This window comes from Megascapheus bottae, chromosome 22, assembly GCF_031878675.1.
Source record: "Megascapheus bottae isolate mThoBot1 chromosome 22, mThoBot2.hap1, whole genome shotgun sequence".
Classification (NCBI taxonomy): domain Eukaryota; kingdom Metazoa; phylum Chordata; class Mammalia; order Rodentia; family Geomyidae; genus Megascapheus; species Megascapheus bottae.
The window spans coordinates 7430662-7455790 of NC_143530.1; the positions used below are offsets into that span (position 1 = coordinate 7430662).

The 25129-nt window shown below is 46.7% G+C and overlaps 1 protein-coding gene across 1 annotated transcript in view; it reads right to left on the reverse strand.

Moving 5' to 3' along the window:
* Positions 1–25129, reverse strand: part of Bicral (BICRA like chromatin remodeling complex associated protein) — a 47650-nt gene that overhangs the window by 1245 nt on the left and 21276 nt on the right. Inside the window, exons 2-11 of the mRNA XM_090355647.1 lie at positions 23118–23163; positions 20526–20574; positions 20369–20437; positions 17406–19079; positions 9500–9602; positions 8170–8270; positions 4525–4586; positions 3961–4106; positions 2813–2907; positions 1610–1712 (exon numbers count right to left, since the gene is read on the reverse strand). Coding sequence (XP_090211773.1) covers positions 1610–1712; positions 2813–2907; positions 3961–4106; positions 4525–4586; positions 8170–8270; positions 9500–9602; positions 17406–19079; positions 20369–20437; positions 20526–20574; positions 23118–23158 — 2443 coding nt within the window. The 5' untranslated portion in view covers positions 23159–23163. The remainder of the gene's footprint in view (positions 1–1609; positions 1713–2812; positions 2908–3960; positions 4107–4524; positions 4587–8169; positions 8271–9499; positions 9603–17405; positions 19080–20368; positions 20438–20525; positions 20575–23117; positions 23164–25129) is intronic.

A 25129-nucleotide genomic window follows, 5' to 3' on the forward strand; every position in this document is an offset into this window, starting at 1 on the left:
AAGTTCGCCACTCCCCATCTCAACATACTATAAAGCTGAGTGGGGTGGATTGTGTCTGTCAATGACAATGGAGGCATAAGGAGGAGGATCGAGGTCCACACTAGCCTAGGAAACTTAAAACATCTCAAAGAAAACAAAAGTAGGCTAGGAATGTGGCTTATGGTACAGTGCTGGCTCAGCCTGCACGAAGCCCTGGGTTCCATTCCTCAGTACCACATACTCAGAAAAAGCCAGAAGTGGTGCTGTGGCTCAAATGGTAGAGTGCTAGCCTTGAGCAAAAACTGTCTAAGGACTGCCTAGGCCCTGAGTTCAAGTCTAAGAACTGGCAAAAAAGAAAAAAAGGCTGGTGAGCCTCTCGAGCCACACTTTGCTTCCAGCTTTTTGCTGATTACTATGAGACTGATTTGTCTGCCCAGGCTGGCTTCAAATCTTGATCATCAGACCCTAGCCTCCTGGGTAGTTAGTATCCCAGGCTAGGATTGCAGCCACTTCACTGACTTAGGAGTCTGTTTGTTTTTTTAATTTTCTATTTTTTTTGCCAGTTCCGGGGCTTGAACTCAGGGTCTGGGTGCTGTCTCTAAGCTCTTTGGGCTTAAGACTCATGCGTTAGCACTTGAGCCACAACACTACTTCCGGCTTTTTCTGAATAGTTTATTAAAGATAAGGGGCACGCAGCTTGAGAAGTCATTTTTAGAAGGTAGAACATGTGACAAACTTAAAACGCATTTGGCTGACAAGGAACTGATGGGATTAGAGGAATGTACTTCAATGGACTGTCACAATTCTTAGATTGGAATTGGGGCTGTTTCACCTTAATGGTGACATTAATTCATTCACTTTTTCAAGGACCTTCAATAAAATGCTGTAGAGAAGCCTTTTCAAGTTAGTTCTCAATGGCAAGAGAAAGACAAAATTTGAAGTTTACTGTGAGAAAAAAAGAGATCAGGTAACTGATTGTCAGATTCCAGTTTGGACTTTAGAAGAGTTCCGAGTATTTACACAATGCTCTCAACTCCAGGGCTTTCTCTATTTGTGGTGCCAGTCATGGGTTTGAATTCAGGCCTTGGATGCTGAGCTTCTTTTTGTTCAAGGCTATTGCTCTACCACTTGAACCACAGCTCCACTTGTACCTTTTATGGGGAGTAGTTAATTGGACATAGAGTCTCACGGACTTTACTCCCTGGGCTCCATGATTCTCAGATCTCAGCCTCCTGAATTAACTAGAATTATAGGTGTGAGCCACCTGGCTCTATGTAGGATTTTCTTTTCTTTTCTTTTTGCCAGTTGTGGGGACTAAACTCAGGACCTGAGCACTGTCCTTGGACTTTCTCAAGACTAGAGCTCTTCCACTTGAGCCTCAGCACCACTTCCAGCTTTTTTCTATATATGTGGTACAGAGGAATCGAACTTGGGTTTTCGTGCATACTAGACAAGCACTCTACCATTCGGCCAAACTCCTGGCCCAGGTTTTTTATTTTCTCCCTTGAATTCATGCTCTCCCTTTCCTTCTGGTCTCACCCAAGGGTCAGTTCATACGGATGTCCCAAAGGGCCCTGGGGCCTTGAATTTTGACAGTAGTCCTCCACTACTTCACACTGCCATTTCCTACCGGGGTCTACAAGTGCCAGACGCCTGTCGCGGGACAGGGACGCTCTCTCTTCCTGGGTGAACATCCTATCGATCATCACCATCTCAGCAGAGGGAGTGATCCGCTGCAAAGGAGAGAAGCAAGTCATCACCACACCCCGCAGGGGAGTCTGCTACCTAGGGTCTGGTCAGCCCCACCTAATCACATAAGATGCAATATTATTATTATTATTAATTTTTGTCAATTGTGGGGCTTGAACTCTGGGTCTGGGTGTGATTCCTGAGTTCTTCTGTTCAAGATGAGTGCTCTTCCCCTTGGGTCACAGTGCCACTTCTGGTTTTGTGGTGGTTAATTGGAGATAAGTCTCATGGACTTTAGTGCCTGGGCTGGCTTTGAACTGTGACTCTCAGATCTCAGTATCCTGAGTAACTAACTAGGGCTACAGGCATGAGCCACCACACCCAGTGCATTATTATTATTATTATTTTTTCTAGTCCCAGGGCTTGAGCTCAGGGCCTGAGCACTGTCCTTGGGCTTTCTCAAGGTTAGAGCTAGATAGACCACTTGAGCCACAGCACTTTTGGCGGTTTCTTTTTTTTTCTTCGGCCCCTTCTGGCTTTTCCTATGTATGTGGTACTAAGGAATCAAACCCAGGTCTTTGTGCATGCTAGGCAAGCCTTCTACCACTAGGCCAAACTTCTGCATTTTAATTTTTTTTTTAAATGTTACTAAGTAGTTGTACAAAGCATTTACAGTTCTGTAAGTCAGGTTATCAGTACAATGCTTCTTGGTCCACAGAGTTGGGTTTTTTTGTTTTTGTTTTTTAAAGAAATTTATAGCTGGGCATGGTGGCTCATGCCTGTAATCCTAGCTACTCAGGAGGCTGAGGTCTGAGGATGAAGTTCAAAGCCAGCCTGGGGACTGAAAGTCCAAAAGTCCATGAGACTCTTATCTCCAATTAACCTCTAGAAAACCAGAAGTGGCACTGAGGTTCCACGGGTAGGGCAATAGCCTAGAGCTGAAGAGCTCAGGGACAGTGCCCAAGCCCAGAGTCCAAGCCCCAAAACTGACAAAAAAAACAGCAAACAAACAAACAAAAAACACAAAAAATAAACAAAAACCCCTAGATGCTAGAAATGCAATTCCTCAAGCATTTACTTTCTGGCCAGGTAGCTCTGGACATGCAGATGGCAAAGGTAAACAGATGTGGGATCACAACCTTACCATGGCATCTTCTAGAAGCAGGCATCTGTATTTGTTCAGCATAGCTTGGGTCCTTTTTAGGAGCTGAGTGGCAACTGTTTCAAATTCATTGTCCACTTTAAACAGAGAGGAAGAAAACATAGTCAATATATATCATCCAATAGGTCCTCTCCCACCCCCACCCACTGGCTTTCCTTTTTTGTTTGGTGCCAGAAGTAGGGCTTAAACTCAGGGCATTGCTTCTTCCTTAGCTTTTTCACATAAGTCTCTACAATCTGAGCCTCAGCCTCACATTTTTTTTTTTTTTTTTGCCAGTCCTGGGGCTTGAACTCAAGGCCTGAGCACTGTTCTTGGGCTTCCTCAAGGCTAGAGCTTTAACACTTGAGCCATAGCACCACTTCTGGCTTTTTCTATGGTCTTCATGCATGCTAGGCAAGCATTCTACCACTAGGCCAAACTCCCAGTCCCTTTTTCCCTTTTCTTTCTTTTTTTTTTTTTGGTCATGAGCTTGAACTCTGGGCTGGGGTGCTGCTCAAGGCTACTGCTCTACACCACTTCCAGTTTTCTAGTGGTTAAGTGGAGATAGAGTCTCATGGGTCTTTAGTGCCTGGGTTGGCTTTGACTTTGAACTGCAATCATCAGATCTTAATCTCCTGGGTATCTAGGATTATAGGCTAGAGCCACTGTGCCTGGCTTACTTCTGGTTTTTGAGTGGTTCATTAGAGAGAGATAAGAGTCTCATGGGGAAATTGTTTTTCTTCTTTATTTTGCCAGTCCTGGGGCTTTAACTCAGGGCATGGGCACTGTCCTTGGGCTTTCTCAAAGTAGTGCCTTGAGCCACAGTACCATTTCCAGCCTTCTCTGTGTATGTAGTTCCAAGGAATCGAACCCAGGGATTTGTGCATGGTGGCAAACACTCTACTACTAGGCCCTCATGGGGACTTTTTTGCTCATGCTGGCTTCTAACAATGATCCTCAGACCTCAGCCTCCTGAGGTCTCAAGGAATCACAATGGCAGGTAAGGATTCTTCATGGACTAGTGAGATGAGCCAGTTACAAAGCGATGGAGAACGACCTAGGCCTGGGGTGGAAGGCCTTGTGTCTTCCAGTGGGGGTGACCCCGGCTCTTGCTTTTCTGTGGCAGCCTGGGGAAGCCTCCATCTGATTACCTTTCTTCAAGTCTTCCTCAGTGGGTGTGGAGCCTTGGCACACGTGATAGGAGAGCAATCTCTGTACCGCGTCGCTCAGCGATCGGAACTGGCTTTTGTCAGGTGTCACCGAGTGGGCTTGGTCCCTCTGAAGCTGCTGCAGAATGCTTTAGAGGAGAAATGGCCAGGATCAATGGAGAGTCATGTTAGAAAGTCAAATCTAATCACATTTTTTTTCTTTTTTTGGTGGGTTATGGGGCTTGAACTAGGCTTGGGCACTGTCCCAGAGCTTTTCAGTTCAAGGCTACCCCCCTGCTCTTGAGCCAAGCCCCACTTCCTGTTTTCTAGAGGTTAATTGAAGATGAGTCCTAGGTTCTTTTGTGCCCTGGCTAGCTTTGAACCTCGATCCTCAGATCTTAGCCTTCTGAGTAGCTAGGATTATTGGTGTGAACCACGGTGCCCAACTCAAAGTACATTTTTAAGAGGCAAGAAAATTCACTAACTTTTATTCTGTAGAATGCTTATTAATGATTGGGGACCTATAGCAAAATTAAAAATTAATTTCCATTGGGAAAGGTAACTCACAAAGCTCCTTTAGTTAGTTGTTTTGTGGCCGGCCTCTTCTGTCCTCCCGGATGACTGTCCACCTAGAAACAAAGCACACCTCCTGTTAGTCCTTTCTGGAGAAGCAGCAGCAGAATACAGTGCCATGTAAACATCATCATCTTCACAGCACATTCCAGGACTTTAGAATGTGACCCAATACAAACCAAATAAGCAAGCATGGTGGACTCCGGGTAGCAAAGTTGTGCTGAGTTATTTATTACAAAAAGCCAGACTATCAGATCCGTAGATGAACCAAGTTGTTAATTTTGGTTTAGACCTGAGGTCTCCCGTGTTGCCAATGCTATTGTTCAACTCTGAAGCTCATGGGATCCTATGGTCTGAGCCTTCCAAACAGCTGAGACTACAGATGCATACCACCAGATGCAGTTTGTACTCAAAACAGCCCAAGCCCTCAACTATTTCTTTTTCTTCTTTCCTTTTTTTTTTTTTTGGCCAGTCTGGGCTTGAACTCTGGGCCTGTGCACTGTCCCTGGGCTTTCCTCAAGGCTAGTGCTCTACCACTTGAGCCACAGCACCACTTCCGGCTTTTGTATGTATGTGATACTGAGAACCCGGGTCTTCATGCATGTTAGGCAAGCACTCTACCACTAGGCCAAACTCATGGCCACTCTTTCCTTTTTTTTTTTTCCAGTTACAGGGCTTGAACTCTGGACCTGGGCACAGTCCATGAGCTCTTCAGCTCAAGGCTAGCACTCTACCACTTGAGCTACAGTGCCACATCCTCAATTATTTCTATAAAAGCATCACTATAGGGCTGGGAATGTGGCTTGGTAGAAGAGTGGAATACTTGTGCTTGCCTAGCATACATGAAGTCCTGGATTTGATTCTTCAGTACCATATAAACAGAAAGCCAGAAATGGTACTGTCATTCAAGTGGTAAAGTGCTAACCTTGAGCAAAAGGAGCTTAGGAACAGTGCCCAAGCCCAGAGTTCAAGACATAGCCAAAAAAAAAAGAAAAAAGGGCCGGAAGATTGGCCTAGTGGTAGAGTGCTTGCCTAGCATGCATGAAGACCCGGGTTCAATTCCTCAGTACCACATACATAGAAAAAGCCAGAAGTGATGCTGTGGCTCAAGTGGTAGAGCTCTAGCCTTGAGAAAGCTCAAGGACAGTGCCTAGGCCCTGAGTTCAAGCTCCAGGACTGGCAAAAAAAAAATGTGTGTGTGTGTGTATATATATATATATATATATATATATATACACACACACACACATTTCATGCTAGATACCGAGGCTTGAACTCAGGGTCTCACACTCTACTTCTGATCACAGTTGGTGCTCTACCACTTGAGCCACACCTACAGTCTTGCCTTTTCTGCTTAACTGGAGAAGTCTGGCATTTTTCTCCCTGGGCTCTAAACTGATCTTCAGATCTCAGCCTCCTGAACAGCCAGGATTACATCAGCAATAGGCACCTGGGCCCAATGAGTGCATTTTTTTAAATTAAAAGAGTTTATTAACACTGATTTTTTTTATATCATATTTCAAATGTCAAGTTTAACAAACAAGTATTTAAGACTGGAATCTCTATATGCGATCACTGGCACATAAATTTAAGAATTAAAATTAGCTGTTTGTCATAGATTCATATCGACCTTTATATCATTACGTCTATAGAGTATGTATCCCATCAAAGATTTATATGTCCAGTTATATTTATATTGTCAAGTTCATGTCAATCACCTCAAGTGCCCGAGTACTGAGTCACTGCTCTTGTACTGTTTGCCTTTTCCTCCTTTGGTCTTGGCTTACCTTACCAATGAGTGCACTTTTTTTGTCTGTATGTATGCTAGTACTGAGACTTAAACTCGGTGCCAGGGCATACTCTCCTTTATGTTTTTTCCCATTCCAGGTTGTTTCGACACTTGAGTCACAGCTCATTTCTAGCTTTTTGCTGGGTAATTGGGAGATAAGGTCTCAAGTATTTTTCGACTTGAGCTGGTTTTGAACCATAATCTTTAGATCTCAGCCTCAGAAAGTACTTAGGATACGCTATAAACACCCAGCCTATGAGTGTAATTTTTTCCTTTTTTTTTTTTTAATTGTTAGAGCCAGGAGCATAGTCTAGTGAGAGGGTGGTCACCTAATATGCACAAAGCCCTCGGTTTGATTCCTCAGTACCATATACACAGAAAAAGCTGGAAGTGTCACTATGGCTCAAATGGCAGAGCACTAGCCTTGAGCAAAAATGGCCAAAACCAGTGCTCAGGCCCTGAGTACAAGCTCCAGGACTGGCAAAGAAATAAAATAAATAAATAAATAACAATTATTACAAAGGTGACGTACAGAAGGATTAGAGTTATATAAGTCTAGTAAAGGGTACATTTCTCTCTGTCTCTCTCTCTGCCAGTCCTGGGCCTTGAACTACGGGTCTGGCCTCTGTTCCTAAGCTCCTTTTGTTCAAGGCTAGCACTCTACCAATTGAGCCACAGCACCATTTCCTGCTGTTTTTGCCAGTCCAGGGACTTGAACTCAGGGCCTGAGTACTGTCCTTGGGCTTTCCTCAAGGCTAGTGCTCTACCGCTTGAGCCACAACACCACTTCCAGCTTTTTGTGTTTATGTGGCACTTTATGCCTGCTAGGCAAGCACTGTACCACTAAGCCACATTCCCATCCCTGTATAGTTCATTTTTATATTTATTTTGTTGGTCATGGGGCTTGAACTCGGCCAGGACACTGTCCCTAAGCTTCTCTGCTCTACCACCTTGAGCCACAGGTTTACTTCTTGTGTTCTGGTGCTTAACCTGCTGTAAGAGTCTTGAAAGCAGGGCGCCGGTGGCTCACACCTGTAATCCTAGCTACTCAGGAGGCTTAGATCTAAGGATCAAGGTTCAAAGCCAGCCCAGGCACAAAAGGACTATTATCTCCAATTAATCTCTAGAAAATAGGAAGCAGTGCTGTGGTTCAAGAGGTAGGGCAGTAGCCTTGAGGTGTAGAGCTCAGGGACAACACCCAGGCCCAGGGGTAGGGTGGTATCCTTGAGCTGAAGAGCTCAGGGACAGCACCCAGGCTGTCCCAGACCAATGACACACACACACATACACAAAAGTCTTGAGAACTTTCCTTTCCAGGCTGACTATGAACTGTGATCCTCAGATTTTAGATTCTTCAGTAGCTAGGGTTACAGGTATGTGTCATCAGCGCCTGGCTGTACAGTTCATTGTAACACAGTATCTAATGAGTATCACTACTGAATTTGTTCACTCTTTGTCTCTCCATTTCTGTACACCTCCCCCCGCCCCCACCCTGCCCCTGCTTCCAGAGAGAGATACAGGAACAAACAAGACAGAAAAGAAAGAAAGAAAAAGAAACAAAGAAAACCAAAACAGCAATGAAGGGACAAAAAACCTTTTCCTTTTTCTGGAGTTCATTTTGATAAATATTTTATGATCAGAGCTGTGCCTCGGCAATAGGTAGACATACACATACATGTATGTATGTACATGTACCTGTGTTCATGTGGTCAGCACTAGGATGGACTCCAGGTCCCTGCATGTACCGGGACGTGTTGTACAGTGAGCTCCCTGCCTCCCCCAGCAGCTGACAGGATCACACTTTCATTAGCTACGCTAATGAAGCGCCAGCTATGTAAATTGTTTTCTACCTGCACAGCTGGCTGGCCAGGAGATGATCCACCTGCTTTTTCCTGCTGTGCCTGGGAGCTCCCTAAGGACCCCGGCAGAACTTTGCTTGCAGAATCCTGCCCTGTGAGAACAGAAGGCAATGTTCAATTGAAATGGAAAATCAAGTCCCCTCCAGCCCAATGTATGAAAGTGACTGAATATTTTACAGGGATTTTTTTTTTTCCATTTTGGCAGTACTAGGAGGGTTTGAACTCCAGATCTCATGCTTGCTAGGCAGATGCTTTACTTTGTATGCCATGCTACCAGCCCTTGAAAGGGATTTCTTTCTCATGGAGGCTTGCTATGAGGAAGGCAGCAGAGGACACTTTTTTACCTCAAGCTCCAGAGGCAGAGATAAGGGTCTACAAAGAATAAGCAACCAGGGCTGGGAATGTGGCTTAGTAGCAGAGTACTTGCCTAGCATGCTTGAAGTCCGGGGTTCAATTTCACAGTACCACATACACAGAAAAAAAAAAAAATGAAGTGGTGCTGTGGCTCTAGGGGTAGAGCACTAGTCTTGAGCAAAAGCAGCTTAGGGACAGGGCCCACGCCTTGAGGTCAAGCCCTAGGACTGACCAAAAAAAAGTAAGTAACCAAATGGAACGAATGGTAATACACAGAAGCCCAGTGTCGAGTTCCCTGCAGGGTGGGCCTCAAGCTCTCGATCTGTCGTATTTTAGGAGTGGAGGAAGAGGCCGCGAGGGAAGTGACAGATGCTTAAACCTTTTCTTTTTTCAGTAGTAACTGGGTTAGATGGGTGGGCAGATATAACTGAAGGCATTTTCAGCATCAAGAGGGGATTCAGTGTGTGCACAGAGCCCCAAATGCAGAGCCACAGGTGTCCCAGCACTCCCGACATATGTCCGCCCCAGTTAAAGTGCTCTTTCTTTCCTTCTTTCTTTCTTTCTTTCCTTCTTTCTTTTTCTTTTTTTTTGCCAGTCCTGGGCTTGAGCTCAGGGCCTGAGCACTGTCCTTGGACTTTCTCAAGGCTAGAGCTCTACCACTTGAGCCTCAGCACCATTTCTGGCTTTTTTCTATGTATGTGGTACCGAGGAATCGAACCCAGGTCTTAGTGCATGTTAGGTAAGCACTCTACCACTTGGCCAAACTCCGGGTCCACTTTTTCTCTTTCTCAGCAGGATACTAAGTGACTGTGTAGTTTAGTTCACCCTCATTCATGGCATGTAGTTTTGATGTGGCCAGGCGGAGGAAGGAGAGCCCGGGGCATGGGGGAGACTGCATCAGGGAGATTCGAGTGTGGTAGGGTGTGGGGAGGAGAGCCTGTGCAGGAGCCCCGCAGAGGTGCCTGACCTGGCAGTGTGTTCAAAAGCCCGGGGATCTGCGCGGGCCTCAGGCCGTCTGCTGTCTTGGAAGTGGAAAGGGGGGAGGTCTGGTTCAAACTTTTTTTCTGAGCCTGTGGAACATATAATCAAGATGGGAAATAATCAATCGCATCATTAGAAAATAGAATCAATTATTTCACATGACAACCAAAGCCTCTCAATGCCTATATGGCATTGCTTTCAGGTTTAGATTACAAAACAAACTAAATGTTAAAAAAACATGACTCTTGGGGCTGGACTGTGGCCTAGTGGTAAAGTGCTTGCCTCGCATGCATGAAGCCCTGGGTCCAGTTCCTTTGTACTATATACAGAAAGGGCAATGGTTAGTGCTGTGGCTCAAATGGTACAGCGCTAGCCTTGAGAAGGCTCAAGGACAGTGCTCAAGCTCTAAGTTCAAGCCCCAGAACTGGCAAAAACAAACACAAACACAAGCAAAAAACCAAAGATGACTCTTGTGCATCGGGAGAATTTGGCAAAGTATATCCCCTAAAATCCCTGGGCACATAGAACCTCTCAGGGTCATTCAGAGGAGATGGCGGTTAGTAGACTGCTGCTCCTGGAACTGGTTTTCGGTGCACTGGAACTAGTCTGTGTCCTGGTGCACTCATTAGTCTGACCACCAGTCCCTACATGGATTCTGCACAGACCTGGTCCCTGCTCAGGTTCACTGTCAATACACAGTGCTCTGCTTAAGTCTAAAATCCTAGCTACTTGATTGGAGGATTGTGGTTTGAAGTCAGCTTGGGTAGAAAAGCCTTCGTGAAACTCTTATCTCTAATTAACTGCTCAGAAAACAAAACAAAACAAAAGTAGAACTTTTCTCAAAATGGTAAAGAGCTAATCTTGAGCAAAAAGAGACAGCATGTAGGCCCTGAGTTCAACCCTCATGACTGACAGAGAGAGAGCCAGGCACGGTGGCTCAGGCCTATAATCCTAGATACTCAGGAGGCTGAGATCTGAGGATCCCAGTTTAAAGCCAACCTGGGCACTAAAGTCTGTGAGACTCTGATCTCCAATTAACTACCAGAAAACTGGAAGTGACGCTGTGGTTCAAAGGGTAGAACGGTAGCCTTGAGCTGAAGAAGAGCTCAGGGACAGTGCCCAGGCCCAGAGTTCAAGCCCTACAACTGAAGAAAAAGAGAGAGAGATTGTGTCAGGGTATATGGTTTAGCGGTAGAGTGCTTGCCTAGAAGCCCTGAGTTCCATTCCTTGGTACCACATACACAGAAAAGGCCGCAAGCAGTACTGTGATTCAAGTGGTAGAATGCTAGCTTTGAGAAAGCCCAAGGACATTGCACAGGCCCTGAGTTCAAACCCTAGGACTTGCCAAAAAAAAAAAAAAAGTAAAAAAAAAAAACCTCATGGACTATCGTGCCTGGCTCGGCATTGAATTGTGACCCGCAGATCTCAGTCTCCTGAGTAGCTAGAATTATAGGTGTGAGCCATTGGAACCCAGCTTAATTATTATAACTCAAGCTAGCCTAGAACTCACAATCCTCCAGCGTTTCCTTTCCAAGTCCTGGAACTTCATTGTGCATGTGCATGTACGTGTGTGTGTGTGTGTGTGTGTGTGTGTGTGTGTGTGCGCGCGTGTGTGAGCGTGTGCGTGTGTGAGTGTGTTGGTACTGGGCTTTGAACTCAGGGCCTCGTATTCTTGCTGGCTGGTTGGTGTAGTATCAATTGAGCCATGCCTCTACTTTCAGCTTTTTGCTAGCTAACTGGAAATAGAAGTCTCTTGGATTTGTCAGCCTAGGCTGGCTCTGAACCATGATCCTCACACATCTGTGTAGCTGTGTCAGCCACCTCTGCGTCTCAGAAAGCCGTCTGTGCTCATTTCCTCCTTGCAGTCTCTCCTCAGTCACCAGTGTGCCATTACTCGGGGCACATGCCGCCAGGCCTGCCCTCAAGGAGCTCTCAGTGGTGCTTTACCTTTTGCAATTTGCTTTCTTTTCCTTCTTTCCTTGCTTGCTTGCTTTTTTTTTTTTTTTTTTGCCAGTCCTGGGTTTGAATGCAGGGCCTGAGCACTGTCCTTGGATTTTCTCAAGGCTCTACCACTTGAGCCACAGCACCACTTCTGGCTTTTTCTATGTATGTGGTACTGAGGAATCCAACTCAGGGCTTCACGCATGCTAGGCAAGCACTCTACCACTAGGCCACGCTCCCGGCCCAGCAATTCACCTTTTTTAGTCTCCATAAGTCTGGAGAGACTGGAGGCAAGTTAATCACCCAGTCAGGGGTTCCAGCTGTCTCATTAGGAGACGTGAGTCTGAACCAACCAGTGGCTCTCTCTCTACTCTGGCTGCACTTTATAATCACTCAGGGAGCTTTTGAAAACTGTGGTATCCTTTCTCTAGGCTGTTTAAGTAAGAATTTATGGGCATGAGCTTCAAGCATCCATATTTTTGAAAAGCTCCCTAGATTATTCCACTGTAACAGTCACCTCCTCATGCTAGAGAGGAGAAAACCGGGCTCCGAGCCTAAGGTAGCAGCTTAGGCAAGCCGGTAAAGCCCACCACCTCTAGATGGACCCTAACGGCGCACACACGAAATCCTAGCTACTGAGGAGGCTGAGGTCTGAGGACCATGGTTCAAAACCAGCCTGGGTAGGAAATTTGGTGAGAGACTTTTTTTTTTTAATTTTTTAATTGTAATTAGTAAAAGGGTTACATGATATTTGCCAGATAGAAGGTGCATTAATTCACATACATTGATACCCTTTCACATGTCTTGGTACCCATTTCCCTCCCCTCCTGTGAGAGACTCTTATCTCCAATTAACCACCAGAGCACCAGAAGTAGCACTGTGGCTCAAGTGGTAGATCGCTAGCCTTGAACAAAAATCTCAGAGGCAGGGCTGGGAGTTTGGCCTAGTGGTAGAGTGCTTGCCTAGCATGCATGAAGAACCGAGTTCAATTCCTCAGTACTCCATACATAGAAAAAGCCGGAAATGGTGCTGTGGCTCAAGTGGTAGAGCTCTAGCCTTGAAAGAAAGCCCAAGGACAGTGCTCAGGCTCTGAGTTCAAGCCCCATAACTAACTGGAAAAAAAAATGTCAACCTCTGAGCAAGGATGCAGTAAATGGGAGAGAGGAGAGGCAGAGTCCGGCACAGCTAGTGGGACGGGTCCTTGGTGTACACTCTGGACCTCTACCTCCTCCACAGTGACATGGAAGCAACAGTGCCACTCACAGCCCCAAAAAACAGAGGGAATGCGCCTGTCATTGTCAAGAGTTCTATCATTATCTGAAAGAATGGGTATAAGTTTTTCCAGGAGGAATTCATGGATCTGGTAATGTATTAAAGAATCAAGAGAGGAAGAAATCAATCAAGAACAGGTAGTTTGGGGCCGAGAGTATGGCCTAGTGGTAGAGTGCTTGCCTAGCATACACGAAGACCCAGGTTCTATTCCTCGGTAACAAAACAAAACAAAACAAAAACGAAGTGCATTATAAATGTAAATACCATGAATGTCCTGATTAGTATGAGGCTAACATCTGAACTGTTTGCCCAGAATGCCAGTCCCAGAGAACAAAGGGCAGAGACCGGTTTAAACAGGGTATTTCATATGATCAGTTCCATTTTGAAAACAAATGAGAAAAAAATCCCACTAGTTTTTCTTTCTAGCAGAGATTTCTGCAGGTCTTGAGGTTAATAACCCATTTATGCCTGCACCCCTGCTGCCTACTTTACTTTTATTTTTATCACTGGATTCTTATACAGCTTTTCTAGGCCACATACAACTAACAAAAGAGAAAACCAGAGGGAATATGTATGGCTCCATGAATTTTCCCCCCCAGTCCTGGGGCTTGAACCTAGGGCCTGGGCACTGTCTCTGACCTTTTGCTCAAGGCTAGCAGTCTACCATTTGAGCCACAGCACCACTTCTGGCTTTTTGTTTGTGTGGTACTGAGGAATTGAACTCAGGGCTTTATGCATGCTAGGCAAGCACGCTATCACTGAGCCACATTCCCAGCCCTCTCAGGGAATTTGTTTGAAGCTGCAGAGCAGAACTGGACTGGTATGGTATGCAATGAGTACGGATAACAGAGGTCACCCTCCGTCTTCTGCCAGACAGCCTCTTATTTACTACGCTTGCTAGTGTCCTACCAGTTTGAGCTACTGCTCCACTTTTGGTTTTCAGGTGTTGGTCTTTTCACCCTCCCTGCCCCCCCCCCCCAAGTCCTGGGGCTTGAGCTTGGAGCCTGAACACTGTCCTTGGGCTTTTTCTCAAGGCTAAAGTTCTACCATGGGAGCCACAGCACCACTTGTAGCTTTTTCTATATATGTGGTACCAAGGAATCAAACCTGGGTCTTTGTGAATGCTAGCCAAGTATTCTACCACTAGGCCAAACTCCCAGCTCCTGGTTTTTACGAATTTATTAGGAGATATGAGTCTCATATCTCCTAATAATCTTCAGATCTCACTCTCCTTAATAGCTAGGATTACAGGCATGAGCCACAAGTACCGGGCCTCTCTAATCATTTTTCTAAAGCCATTTGTTAAGTAAATATTTTACATTTACAGACATCTTTCATTGAAAATTATTTCGTGGGCTTTTCCTTAAATTTAAAATTTTTGAAAACTTCTTAAATGTCTCTATAATAACTCATCTTAGTGAATCATCCCTCTATTATTAGGCATTTGGGATTCGTGAGAAATCTTCATGGACAACAGTGATGGCTCACTAGGTCGAAAGCACTCGAAGAGACAATACTGGCAAGGATTCTGGGAAGAAATTCTAAAATGAGACACAAGCAGAAACAAACAGAACTATACTTGAATAATAGCATAACCACACCCAAAAAGAACCCAGATAACTTATGAACACAGTATTGTAAGCATAACCCTAGGTAAAGACACCACACTATAAACCAACAATGACGTCTGCTTTCCACAGAGGTAAACAACATGGATTAGCAATTCTAAAACTACCTTCTGCCAGCACTGGTGGCTTAAACCTATCATCCTAGCTGCTCAGGAAGCTGGCATATCAGGATCAACGCAGGCAGAGGAGTCCATGACACATTCATCCCTCATTAACTAGCAAAAACCCATAAGTGGAGGTACGGCTCAAGTGTAGACTGCCATCCCGGAGCGGAAGACACTGTATTGAGAATATGAGACTCTGAGTTCAAGCTCTAATAACAACATGAAAGAAAAACGAGGAGGAAAAACAGCATCAAACACTGAATTGAGCAAATCTTGGGTCAATCTACTGATCAGGACTGAAGAACTCCCAGCTTGTAACATTGATAAATACATAAATATCTACAGGTATTAAGCTTATACAAAAACATATATTTCGTGGGCCTGGAGTTTGGCCTAGTGGTTAAAGTGCTTGCCTAGCATGCACGAAGACCCGGGTTCGATTCCTTGGTACCACATATATAGAAAAAAGCCAGAAGTGGTGCTGAGGCTCAAGTGGTAGAGCTCTAGCCTTGAGAAAGTCCAAGGACAGTGCTCAGGCCCTGAGCTCAAGCCCAGGACTGGCAAAAAACAAACAAACAAACAAACAAAAACATATATTTCTGAGTGGGACCCCAGTAGCAATGAGCCATATAATGCTCAGTTCTTGGCACAGATATATTTTGCCATGTGTGCATTGCTAAGGATTGAACTCAGGAACCCACAGATGCTAGGCAGTGCTCTACCACTGAGCTATACCACCAGTCCCATATCTTGGTTTCTAAATACTCTTCTCTGTTAGAAGGAACGTCATCTTCATCTTCCTCCTCCTCCTCCTCCTTCTTCTTCCTCTTCCTCTTCTTCCTCCTTTTGTTGATCATGGGGTTTAAACTCTGGGCTTGGGTACTGTTCCTGAGTTTTTTAGCTCAAGACTATCACCCTACCCCTGGGTCTGGGCATTGTCCACAGCTCTTCAGCTCAAGGCTACTGCCCTACCATTTGAGTTATAGCCCCACTTCCCATTTTCTAGTGATTAATTGACGATAAGAGTCTCAAGGTCTTTAGTGCCGGGCTGGCTTTGAACCCCCTTAGTCTCAGTCTCCTGAGTAGCTAGGATTATAGATGTGAGCCACCATGCCCAGCAGGAATGTCTTCTTTTAAAGTAAAAAAACTGATTCCAGAGCAGGGACAGAGAAATTAGAAGATGAATATGGACTGTCTCAATTTGTCAGAATTAAAGAGAGTGCCAAGTGCTGATGGTTCACGCCTGTAATCCTAGCTGCTCAGTAGGCTAAGATCTGAGGACTGCAGCTCAAAGTCAGCTTTGGCAGGAAAGCTTGTGAGACTATCTCCAATTAACCACTAGAAGACGAGACATGGAGTTGTGGCTCAAAGTGGTAGAGCAGTACCCTTGAGCAAAAGAGCTCAGGGGTGGCACCCAGTCCCCAAGTTCTAGCCCCATGATTGACAAACAAATTAGAGAGTCCTCAGATAGTGGCAGAAGAGTCAGCAACTGCCTGGCACTGGTGCTCACACCTCTAATCCCAGCCACTTAGAACGGTGTGATCTAAGGGATCATGGCTCCGTGCCAGCTCAGGCAGAAACGTGTTGGGAATGCTGTAATTAGTGAGCAAAAAGCCAGACTGGAGATGTAGCACAAGTGGTAGAGTACCAGCTGTGAGCAAGAAAACTGAGCAAAAGCCTGAGGCACTGAGCTGAAGCTCTAGTACTGGAACAACAATAACAACAACAAGCCCAGCAGCCAATTTGGAGAGGTGCCCGCTGGCCAGTGTGGGCTACTGGAGAAGTCAAACAGGTGACCACAGAGTCGATGCTGATGTAAGCAAGTGTGCAGAGAAGGAGACGTCTTCCTCAGTGCAGGCCTGCCATTTGTCAGGGATCACTGACCCAATAATTACTGTGGAAGTGTAAACACGTGCATCCAGGTGTGAAACAGCTACATGTCACCAGTCTCCAAGTATTTCCCAGAGGATTCATAGGAACAAGGAAAACTGAGGAAAATAATGGACTGGGACAGTGCTCAAAGCAGGCCACTAGCAGGAAGGGGGCAAATCCACATAATTGGCCTTGAGGATCTAACACATGAGTGGTGAGACACCCTGGCAGAGTCACCCCAGGGGCATGCAGAGCGGCTGCCTAGCAAGCCCATGCCTGAGGGCCTCCTGATGTGGAGTGGGTATTGCCCAGTCTCTGGAGACATGCCTGGCCAGTGGAGCCTCTCCCCCTGCTGGCCATGCGCCCCTTAGGCCCAAAGCAGTGCACTCGCAGGGGCCTGAAAATGTGGAACCCGTGAGCCAAAATATATCTGTCTTTTGTTTTGTTTTCTTTTACTAGTCCTGGAGCTTGGATTCAGGGCCTGGGTACTGTCCTTGGGCTTTTCCTCATGGCTAGCACTCTACCACTTGAGCCATAGCACCACTTCTGGCTTTTTCTGTGTATGTGGTACTGAGGAATCCAACTCAGGGCTTCATGCATGCTAGGCAAGCACTCTACCACTAGGCTACACTCCTGGCCCAAATCTTTCACCTTAAATGTCCAAAATACATCTCACCAAGTATGCATATACATGAACCCTGACTCCTATTGAGCTACTGAATGCTATTTTCTGGAGAACATACTCAGTGGTTTTGTAGGGGGTGGGGGGTCCACTTGTCTACCCCCCCCCCAGTGGCCCACTTCACTGGTGAGGTCTAGAGACATAAGTTAACTGGCCCAATGGCATAAAGCTTAAATTCACAGCAACAGTTTGGCTCCAAAGTTTCGTCTCTAAGCTACACAGCACTGCTGGGGAAGTCACTTTAAGAGGAAGAAAAAAAGAGAAAGAAGAAAGACAGTCATAAGTAGAAAATAAATTGGGAGCCTGAGATTAAAACTCATATTCAGATACCAAGTACACACCCCACGTTTCCACTGCCTACCCATAAAGACACTCGTCTGCGCATGGCATTACCTGGCAGAAGAACTGCTGCTGGGTCCCCACTGCAGGCGCTGTGCTGAACGTGCTGGGAGATTTGGAAGCAGAGGCTGGAAGACGGTGGGCCGCACTGGCTGGCACAGGAGTCCTGTTTGGCTGGGCGACTTGATCTCCTGTGAAATTTGATCCTGACGTCCCAGACGGAACCGCAGACCCAAGACTAGGATGGGCAGGGCTGGCTGAGCTGACAGCAGGAAACCGAGGAGGTCCAGACATGTTTGTCACCGAGGGCATGGCGGTAAAGCCGGCTCTCCCTTGGGAGACGTTGCTCTGCCCAGGGGACAGGTGCAGTACGGTTGGTGATGCCTGCTGCACAGGCATCTGTCCAATCTGAGGAGAGGCGTGATTGACGATCACTGGACTTCCGGAGGTGGTGAACGTCTGCCCAGACACTAACTGGACGGCGGTATTCTGGTTGTTCAGCATCTGTCCAGAATATGGTTGGTTGGTCCTGAGCATGTTGGAGGAGTTTCTGTTCAGCATGACATGCTCTGAGGTCGCCTGGCCGGAAATGAGCTGGGACGGCTGAGTCTGAAGCAGTTGCCCGTTGATGGTCTGCACGTGGTGTACGGAGTTGGAGCTGACGGAAAGGCTTGTGGGTATGAGGAATTGGCTTTGGGGTGCGTGAGGCTGGCCCATGGGGGAATGGATGACGATGCTGCCCCCCGTGCTGCTCACAGCCTGTGAGGTGACGGGCTTTCTTGGGTTCTGCTGGTTGACGATGTTGACGGACATGTGTGGGCCGACGACAGAGCCCTGGGGCGAGCCGGCGGGGGCAAAGGAGATCCCCTGCTGGACATGGTGCTGCTGGATTCCCAAGCTGTTCACGTTGTACGTGTTTTGCTGCCCCATCTGGATAGGCTTTGGCTGGATATTAATTGGGACTTTATTTGAATTTGGTGCGAGTCCCCTCTGTATGATGATGTTATGAACAGGTAAGGACGTTTGGAAATTTGTGCTGTTAAAGGGAACAGTGACAGGCTGTGCCACCGGGCTGGAACTGGAATTCCCAAACAGTGAGCTGCCGTTAGGAGTCTGTCTATGAACCAGAAGCCCTCCACTCACATTCGACGGGCCTTGCTGCCCGCTGCCCTTTAGGATGATCTGAGACCCATCAAGGTTGTTAATAGTCATCATGGAAGGTTGATTGCCAAATGACCCGATTAGCTGTATTTGACCGGAACCACTGATTTGACTGCTGTTAGGCAAATGCTGGCTGGGAACACTGATCCCCACATGCTGCATGAAGCCATGTTGCACACCCACTGTATTGCTCGCGAACGACGCTCCGACAGGCACGTGAGTCACCCCGATGGGCTGTAGCGTCTGACCTGAGTAATTAGAAACATTAGAAGCCTGAGTGAAGGATGCTGATGAAGAAGGATGAAGCTGAGCTTGTGCAAACTGCTGGCTTGAACCTATACTAGCATCCAGATACGCCTCTTCTGCCAGCGTCTGCTCGGTGATATTAGCCTCCTGCAAGGATTTCTGAAGAATGTCGAAAGGTTGGTCCTCACTGAGATCAGGAAGAGGAGAAGACTCAAGTTCATCTTCAAGAAACTGAAGGCTACTGGAAAGTGGAAGTCCATCACTGGGCCCTTCTCCAAGCTGGGTGCTTACACCCTTGAGGGTTGCCTTAGGATCAGCATTCTAGAAAAGACAGCTGTGTGTTACATGGCAGATCCAACTTTTGAAACACATACATTAAAAGTCCATCTTATTTTGGACTATTGATGAAGCCTAAAAATATGGCTTTCCCTCCCCCCCAGTCCTGGGGTTTGAACTCAGGGCCTGAGCACTGTCCTTGGGCTTTCCTCTACCACTTAAGCCACAGCACCTCTTCTGGCTTTTCTATGTATGTGATATCGCGGAATCAAACCTGGGTTTTCGTGCATGCTAGGCAAGCACTCTACCACTAGGCCAAACTCCAGACCGCAGGCTTTTGGGTCATGGGGCTTGAACTCCACCTGGGCACTATCTCTGAGCTCTTCAGCTCAAGGCTACCATCCTATTCCTTGAGCCACAGCTCCAATTCCAGTTTTCTGGTGGTTCATCAGTGCCCGGGCTGGCTTTAACCTTGATCCTCAGATCTCAGCCTCCTGAGTAGCTAGGATGACCGTCATGAGCCACCACAACCAGCTTCTGACACAGATTTGTACTTTTATCTTTTTGGTGTTAGCTGGGGATTGAACCTAAGGATTTCACACATGCCGAGTTGCTCTATCACTAAGCTATATTCCCACACCTCTTAGGGTGTTCATTAGTTTTAGGATTCACTTATTCTGCCACTGAGCTAGATTCCAGCAGGCAGATTTTAGAAGATTGCTCCCAGTTCAAGACTTCCGGTGGGACCTGCCCCAGAAGCAGCTCCGTCCAGCCCTCTGTACAGCAGATGCCTGCAGGAGTTCCTGGAGCGCTGATTGGTTTGTTTTTTTTTTTTGTTAGAGGTCCAGAATGAATCCACCCCTGAGCTCCCCAATGAGACCCTGCCACAGAGAGCAAGGCTCTCACAGAAATGAACACCTACTCACATATTAACGCGCTTTAATAAACTTACGTATTTAACAACGTCACTTTAGAAACAAACAAACAAAACACTTTATGGCTGGGCACTGGTGGCTCCTACCTGAAATGCTAGCCACTCAGGAGACTGAGATCTGAAAACAGAAGTTCAAAGCCTGCCTCAGTAGACACATCTCTCCAATTACCAGGAGAAAGCCAGAAGTGGAGTTATGGCTCAAGTGGCATGGTACCAGCCATGGGGGAAAAAGCTAAGTAAGAAGGAAAGACCCAATGTTCAAGCCCCAGTACCACCACCACCAACGAATACAGACAGACACACACACACACAGATAGATAGACAGATAGATAGATAAAAATTCCCAAAGTACCCTTGAGACTGAAACTCTCAAATATTACGCTTTGCTTCCAATACTCACAGTAGAGTTGGCGAAAATTGAGTTTGAATTGGCTGCAGAATATCCTGCATTAGTCAAGTCATCGCTGCTCTGTAAGAGGGCAGATTCAATATACTGGTTACTTTGACAGCAAGAAGAAACAAAAGTGTGTCTCTGACATGTTCTGAGTGTTACTTACAGATTTATTACTAGGTCCATGTAGAAAATAGTTCAACGCTTGTGGGTCTCTAGAAGAAGAAGAAAAGGAAAAGGAGGGCATCAAATAAATATATTAACCCTATTTTCACTAAATAAGAAAATGGCTGGGAACCAGTGGCTCACGCCTGCAAAACTGTCTATTCAGTGTTGGGATCTGCGGATCATGTTTCAAAGCTAACCCAGGTAGTCTGTGAGACCCTTATCTCCAATAAACTACCAAAACAACAACAACAACAACAAACCCTGGAAGCAGAGCTATGGTTCAAGTGGTAACCTTGAATTAAAAAAGCATGGGGACAGGAGTTCGGCCCAGTGGTAGAGTGCTTCCAAGAAGACCCGAGTTTGATTCCTTGGTACCACATACATAGAAAAGGCTAGACATGGTGCTGTAGTTCAAATGGTAGAGCTCTAACCTTGAGAAAGCTAAAGGACAGAGCTCAAACCCTGGGACTGGCAAAAAAAAAAAATAATAAAATAAAATAAGATTAAAATAATAATAATAATAATAATAATAATAATAATAATAATAAAAAGCAGCAACTAAACAAGAAAACATTAGCCTGAGTAAAATGTTCTCCTTGGGGGACCAGGAGTTTGGCCTAGTGGTTAAAGTGCTTGCCTAGCATGCACCAAGACCCAGGTTCGATTCCTCGGAACCACATACATAGAAAAAAGCCAGAAGTGGTGCTGAGGCTCAAGTGGTAGAGCTCTAGCCTTGAGAAAGTCCAAGGACAGCGCTCAGGCCCTGAGCTCATGCCCAGGACTGGCCCAAAAAAAAAAAAAAAATCTCTTTGGGGCAGTGGTACTGTGGCTCCAGGGGTAGGGCAGTAGCCTTGAGCTCGGGGACAACACCCAGGCCCAGAGTCCAAGTCCCACAACTGACCAAAACAAAACAAACACCCTAATTTCTTAGCTGGGCTCACGCCTGTCATCCTAGCCACTCAGGAGGCTGAGGTCTGAGGATCGTGGTTCAAAGATAACCCAGGCACTTAAGAAACTGAGACTCTTTTTTTGGGGGGAGGAGGTGGTCATGAGGCATGAACTCAGCCTGGGCGCTGTCCCTGAGCTCCCGCCCTACCCCTGGGCCAGGGTGCTGTCCCTGAGCTCTTCAACTCAAAGCTAGCACCCAACCCTTGAGCCAAGCCCCGGTTCCTGTTTTCTGGAGGTTAATTGGAGATAAGCGTCTCAGCCAGATCTCAGCCTCCTGAGTAGCTAGGATGACCGGCTTGAACCTCTGCTCCAGCTCCACCCAAACTTGAGACTCATCTCTAATTAACCACTAGAAAACAGAAGTGGGTCTGTGACTCAAGGGGCGGGACGGTAACCTTGAGCTGAAGAGTTCAGGGACAGCACCCAGGCAGGGTTCAAGCCACCCATAACCCATAAAAAAAAATTCTCCTTGGAATGGAACTATGGCTTAGTGGTAGAATGCTTGCGTAGCATACATGAAGCTCTGGGTTCAATTCTTCAGCACCACATACACAGAACAAGCCAAAAGTGGTCCTGTGGTTCAAGTGGTAGAGTGCTAGCCTTGAGCAAAAGAGGTCCAGGGATAGCACCCGGGCCCTGTATCTAAGCCTCATGACCAGCATACACGCATACGCGCATACACACACACACACACACACACACACACACACACACACACACACACACGCATACACACACACACACACACACACACACCTCTTTATTTTAAAATTATTTTCTTAGTTTTTCATTTCATTCGTGTATCCATTTCTTCTCCCTCCTTTCCTCCCTCCCTCCCTCTCTCTCTCTCCTCTCTCTCTCTCTCTCTCTCTCTCTCTCTCTCTCTCTCTCTCTCTCTCTCTCTCTCTCTCTCTCTCCTCTCTCTCGTGGGTCATGGGGCTTGAACTCTGGGCCTGGACACTGTCCCTGAGCTCTTCAGCTCAAGGCTTCTGCTCTACCCCTTCAGCCACAGCACCACTTCCCATTTTCTAGTGGCTGATTGGAGATAAGAGTCTCTTGGACTTTAGTGCCTGGGCTGGCTTTGAACCATGATCTTCAGATCTCAGTCTCCTGAGTAGGTAGGATTACCTTTTTTTTTTTTTGGCAAGTCCTGGGGCTTGGACTCAGGGCCTGAGCACTGTCCTTGGCCTTTCTCAAGGGTAGCGTTCTACCACTTGATCCACAGCACCACTTCTAGCTTTTTCTGTGTATGTGGTACTGAGGAATTTGTACATGCTAGGCAAGCATTCTATCACTAGGCCAAATTCCTGGCCCTGTTGTTCTATTTCTTATTATCACTAATTTCTGCTCCCTGGTATTCCTTTATTGCTTTTTTTCCCCCTTCCCTTTGCTAGATTTCAGTCCTGAGGTTGGAACCTCAGGGCCTTCTTTACCACCAAGCTTTATTCCTGGCCCTGCCTTCTGGGACTTAGTAGAAAAAGAGTTTAGTAAAGGATAGCAAAAGTATGACTCCTGTGGCAACCTCTCTCTCTCCCTGCCACCACAGCTATGATTATATACTTTTCGGCCTCTTAGGCTGCTGTGGTTCAGCCACCCCTGCCCCCACCCTCCTGCCCTGGGTCCCCTGGAATGAGCTCCTTACCCAATAAGATCAAGGAGACACGAGTCATCATCATCATCCATGACAACTGTGAAGGCAAGAGGAAAGCAAGTTACAGCAAAAGACTGCAACCAGCAGCACTTGGGCAACACGAAGCACACTTAAACTCAGTATTAATAGCAGCATGGTTGCTGTGTGTTTTTCTGTAATTGCTGGTGGTCACTATGATATTAAAGTTTCTGTGGTTGCCGGGCATGGTGGTATGTGCCCAGCACCTCAAAAGGCTGAGGAAGGATGGCTTACGCCTGGGTTCCCGTCTCAAGAAAAAAAATAGAACAACTAAATGAAAAAGAAAAATCTTAGCCAGGTGCTGATGGCTCACATCTGTAATCCTAGCTTCTCAGGGGCTGAGATCTGAGGATCCAAGTTCAAAGCCCAGTCCCTGAGACTCTAGATTATGCTCTAGGCCCCTCCCTCCAATTAACCATCAGAAAACCAGAAGAGGTGCTGTGGCTCAAATGGTAGAGCGGTAGCCTTGCGCTGAAGAGCTCAGGCACAGTGCCCTGGCCCCGAGTTCAAGCCCCACGATGGACAAAAAAAAAAAATCTTCTCATCATTCAAGAAAGTATTGAGGGCCGGGAGTTTGGCCTAGTGGTTAAAAGTGCTTGCCTAGCATGCATGAAGACCCGGGTTCGATTCCTCAGTACCACATACATAGAAAAAAGCCGGAAGTGGTGCTGAGGCTCAAGTGGTAGAGCTCTAGCCTTGAGAAAGTCCAAGGACAGTGCTCAGGCCCTGAGCTCAAGCCCAGGACGGCAAAAAAAAAAAAAAAAGAAAAAAAAAAAGAAAGTATTGAGCGGGCACCAAAAATAAAAAAGGAAGTATTGAATTTCTACTGGTGCTGGTGGCTCACACCCATTATCCTAGCTACTCAGGCAGCTGAGATTGGGAGACAGAAGTTTGATGGCAGAAAACAACTAAGAGACTCCATATATAATTAATCAGCAAAAAGCCAGACTGGAGGTGTGGCTCAAGTGGTAGAGAGCCCCCAGCGAGCAAGCAAGCTGGGCATGCAGGAGGCTCAAACCCGCAAAAACAAGAAAAGAACTGAATTTAAATTGCTTTTTATTATAAACCAATCCTCAAGTTCAAGAGAAAAGATTCTAAACAAATCAAAGATAGCTGGCAGATGCCGCCCTGTGGTGCACTCACCCAGGGCCTGGAAACAGCAAACGGCAACTTCCTCAAGTGTAAGCCAACAGGGGCGAACTCACACATCTGTCTAAAGCACATCTCCTAGAGTCAGAGGTCTTTGCGTTTAGGGGTTGGAGAACAATCCAGACTTCTTGCCATATTTTTGGCTATGGGTAGGAAGCCAGGAAGGGGGTTCTTTTTCTGCATCTGGAGCCAGGAGCAATCTCACTGCCTTGTGCCAGGCAGTGCGAGCCCAGGCTGCAGCGGGCAGGGCCCAGGGGCTCTTGTCCACAGAAATGCTATTGCTGTCCAATGCCAGTCTAGCCATAGCTAGCCCAAAAATGCCGCACAGAGAAAATGCCAGGCAGAACTTTGCCCTGCTCAGGCCCTGGGCTGCCTCCCTGCCTGGCCAGCCGGCCATGGTCCCCGGCACAGCCAGCACAGTGACTGGGCTTTGGCTGAAACAATCACAACCGTACGAATTCCAAGCGTGGTTCTCCCCCGAGATCCAGGCAACTTACACTAGTGATCCGACACCTGGCAACACTGCTGCGCCCCCATTTCAAGCCATGCGTGGAATGAATTTACATCACAGAATGCCAAGGCCAAGAGTTCTGAAGCAGTTGGAAAGGCAGTTGTGGACGGCAGTTGGACGGAGGAATGAAGTCCTGAAGAGATGCCCAGAAGAGGGCCACGCCCGGGGAAGGCCGAGGAACAAGCTCTACAAAATGGTTTTCTCCCTCTCTCTCTCTGTCTCTCTCTCTCTCTCTCTCTCTCCCTTTCCTTCTCCCCCTCCCCCTCTCCCCCCCCTCTCTCTGTCTCTCTCTCTCTCTCTTTCTCTCTCTCGCATCTGCCATTTC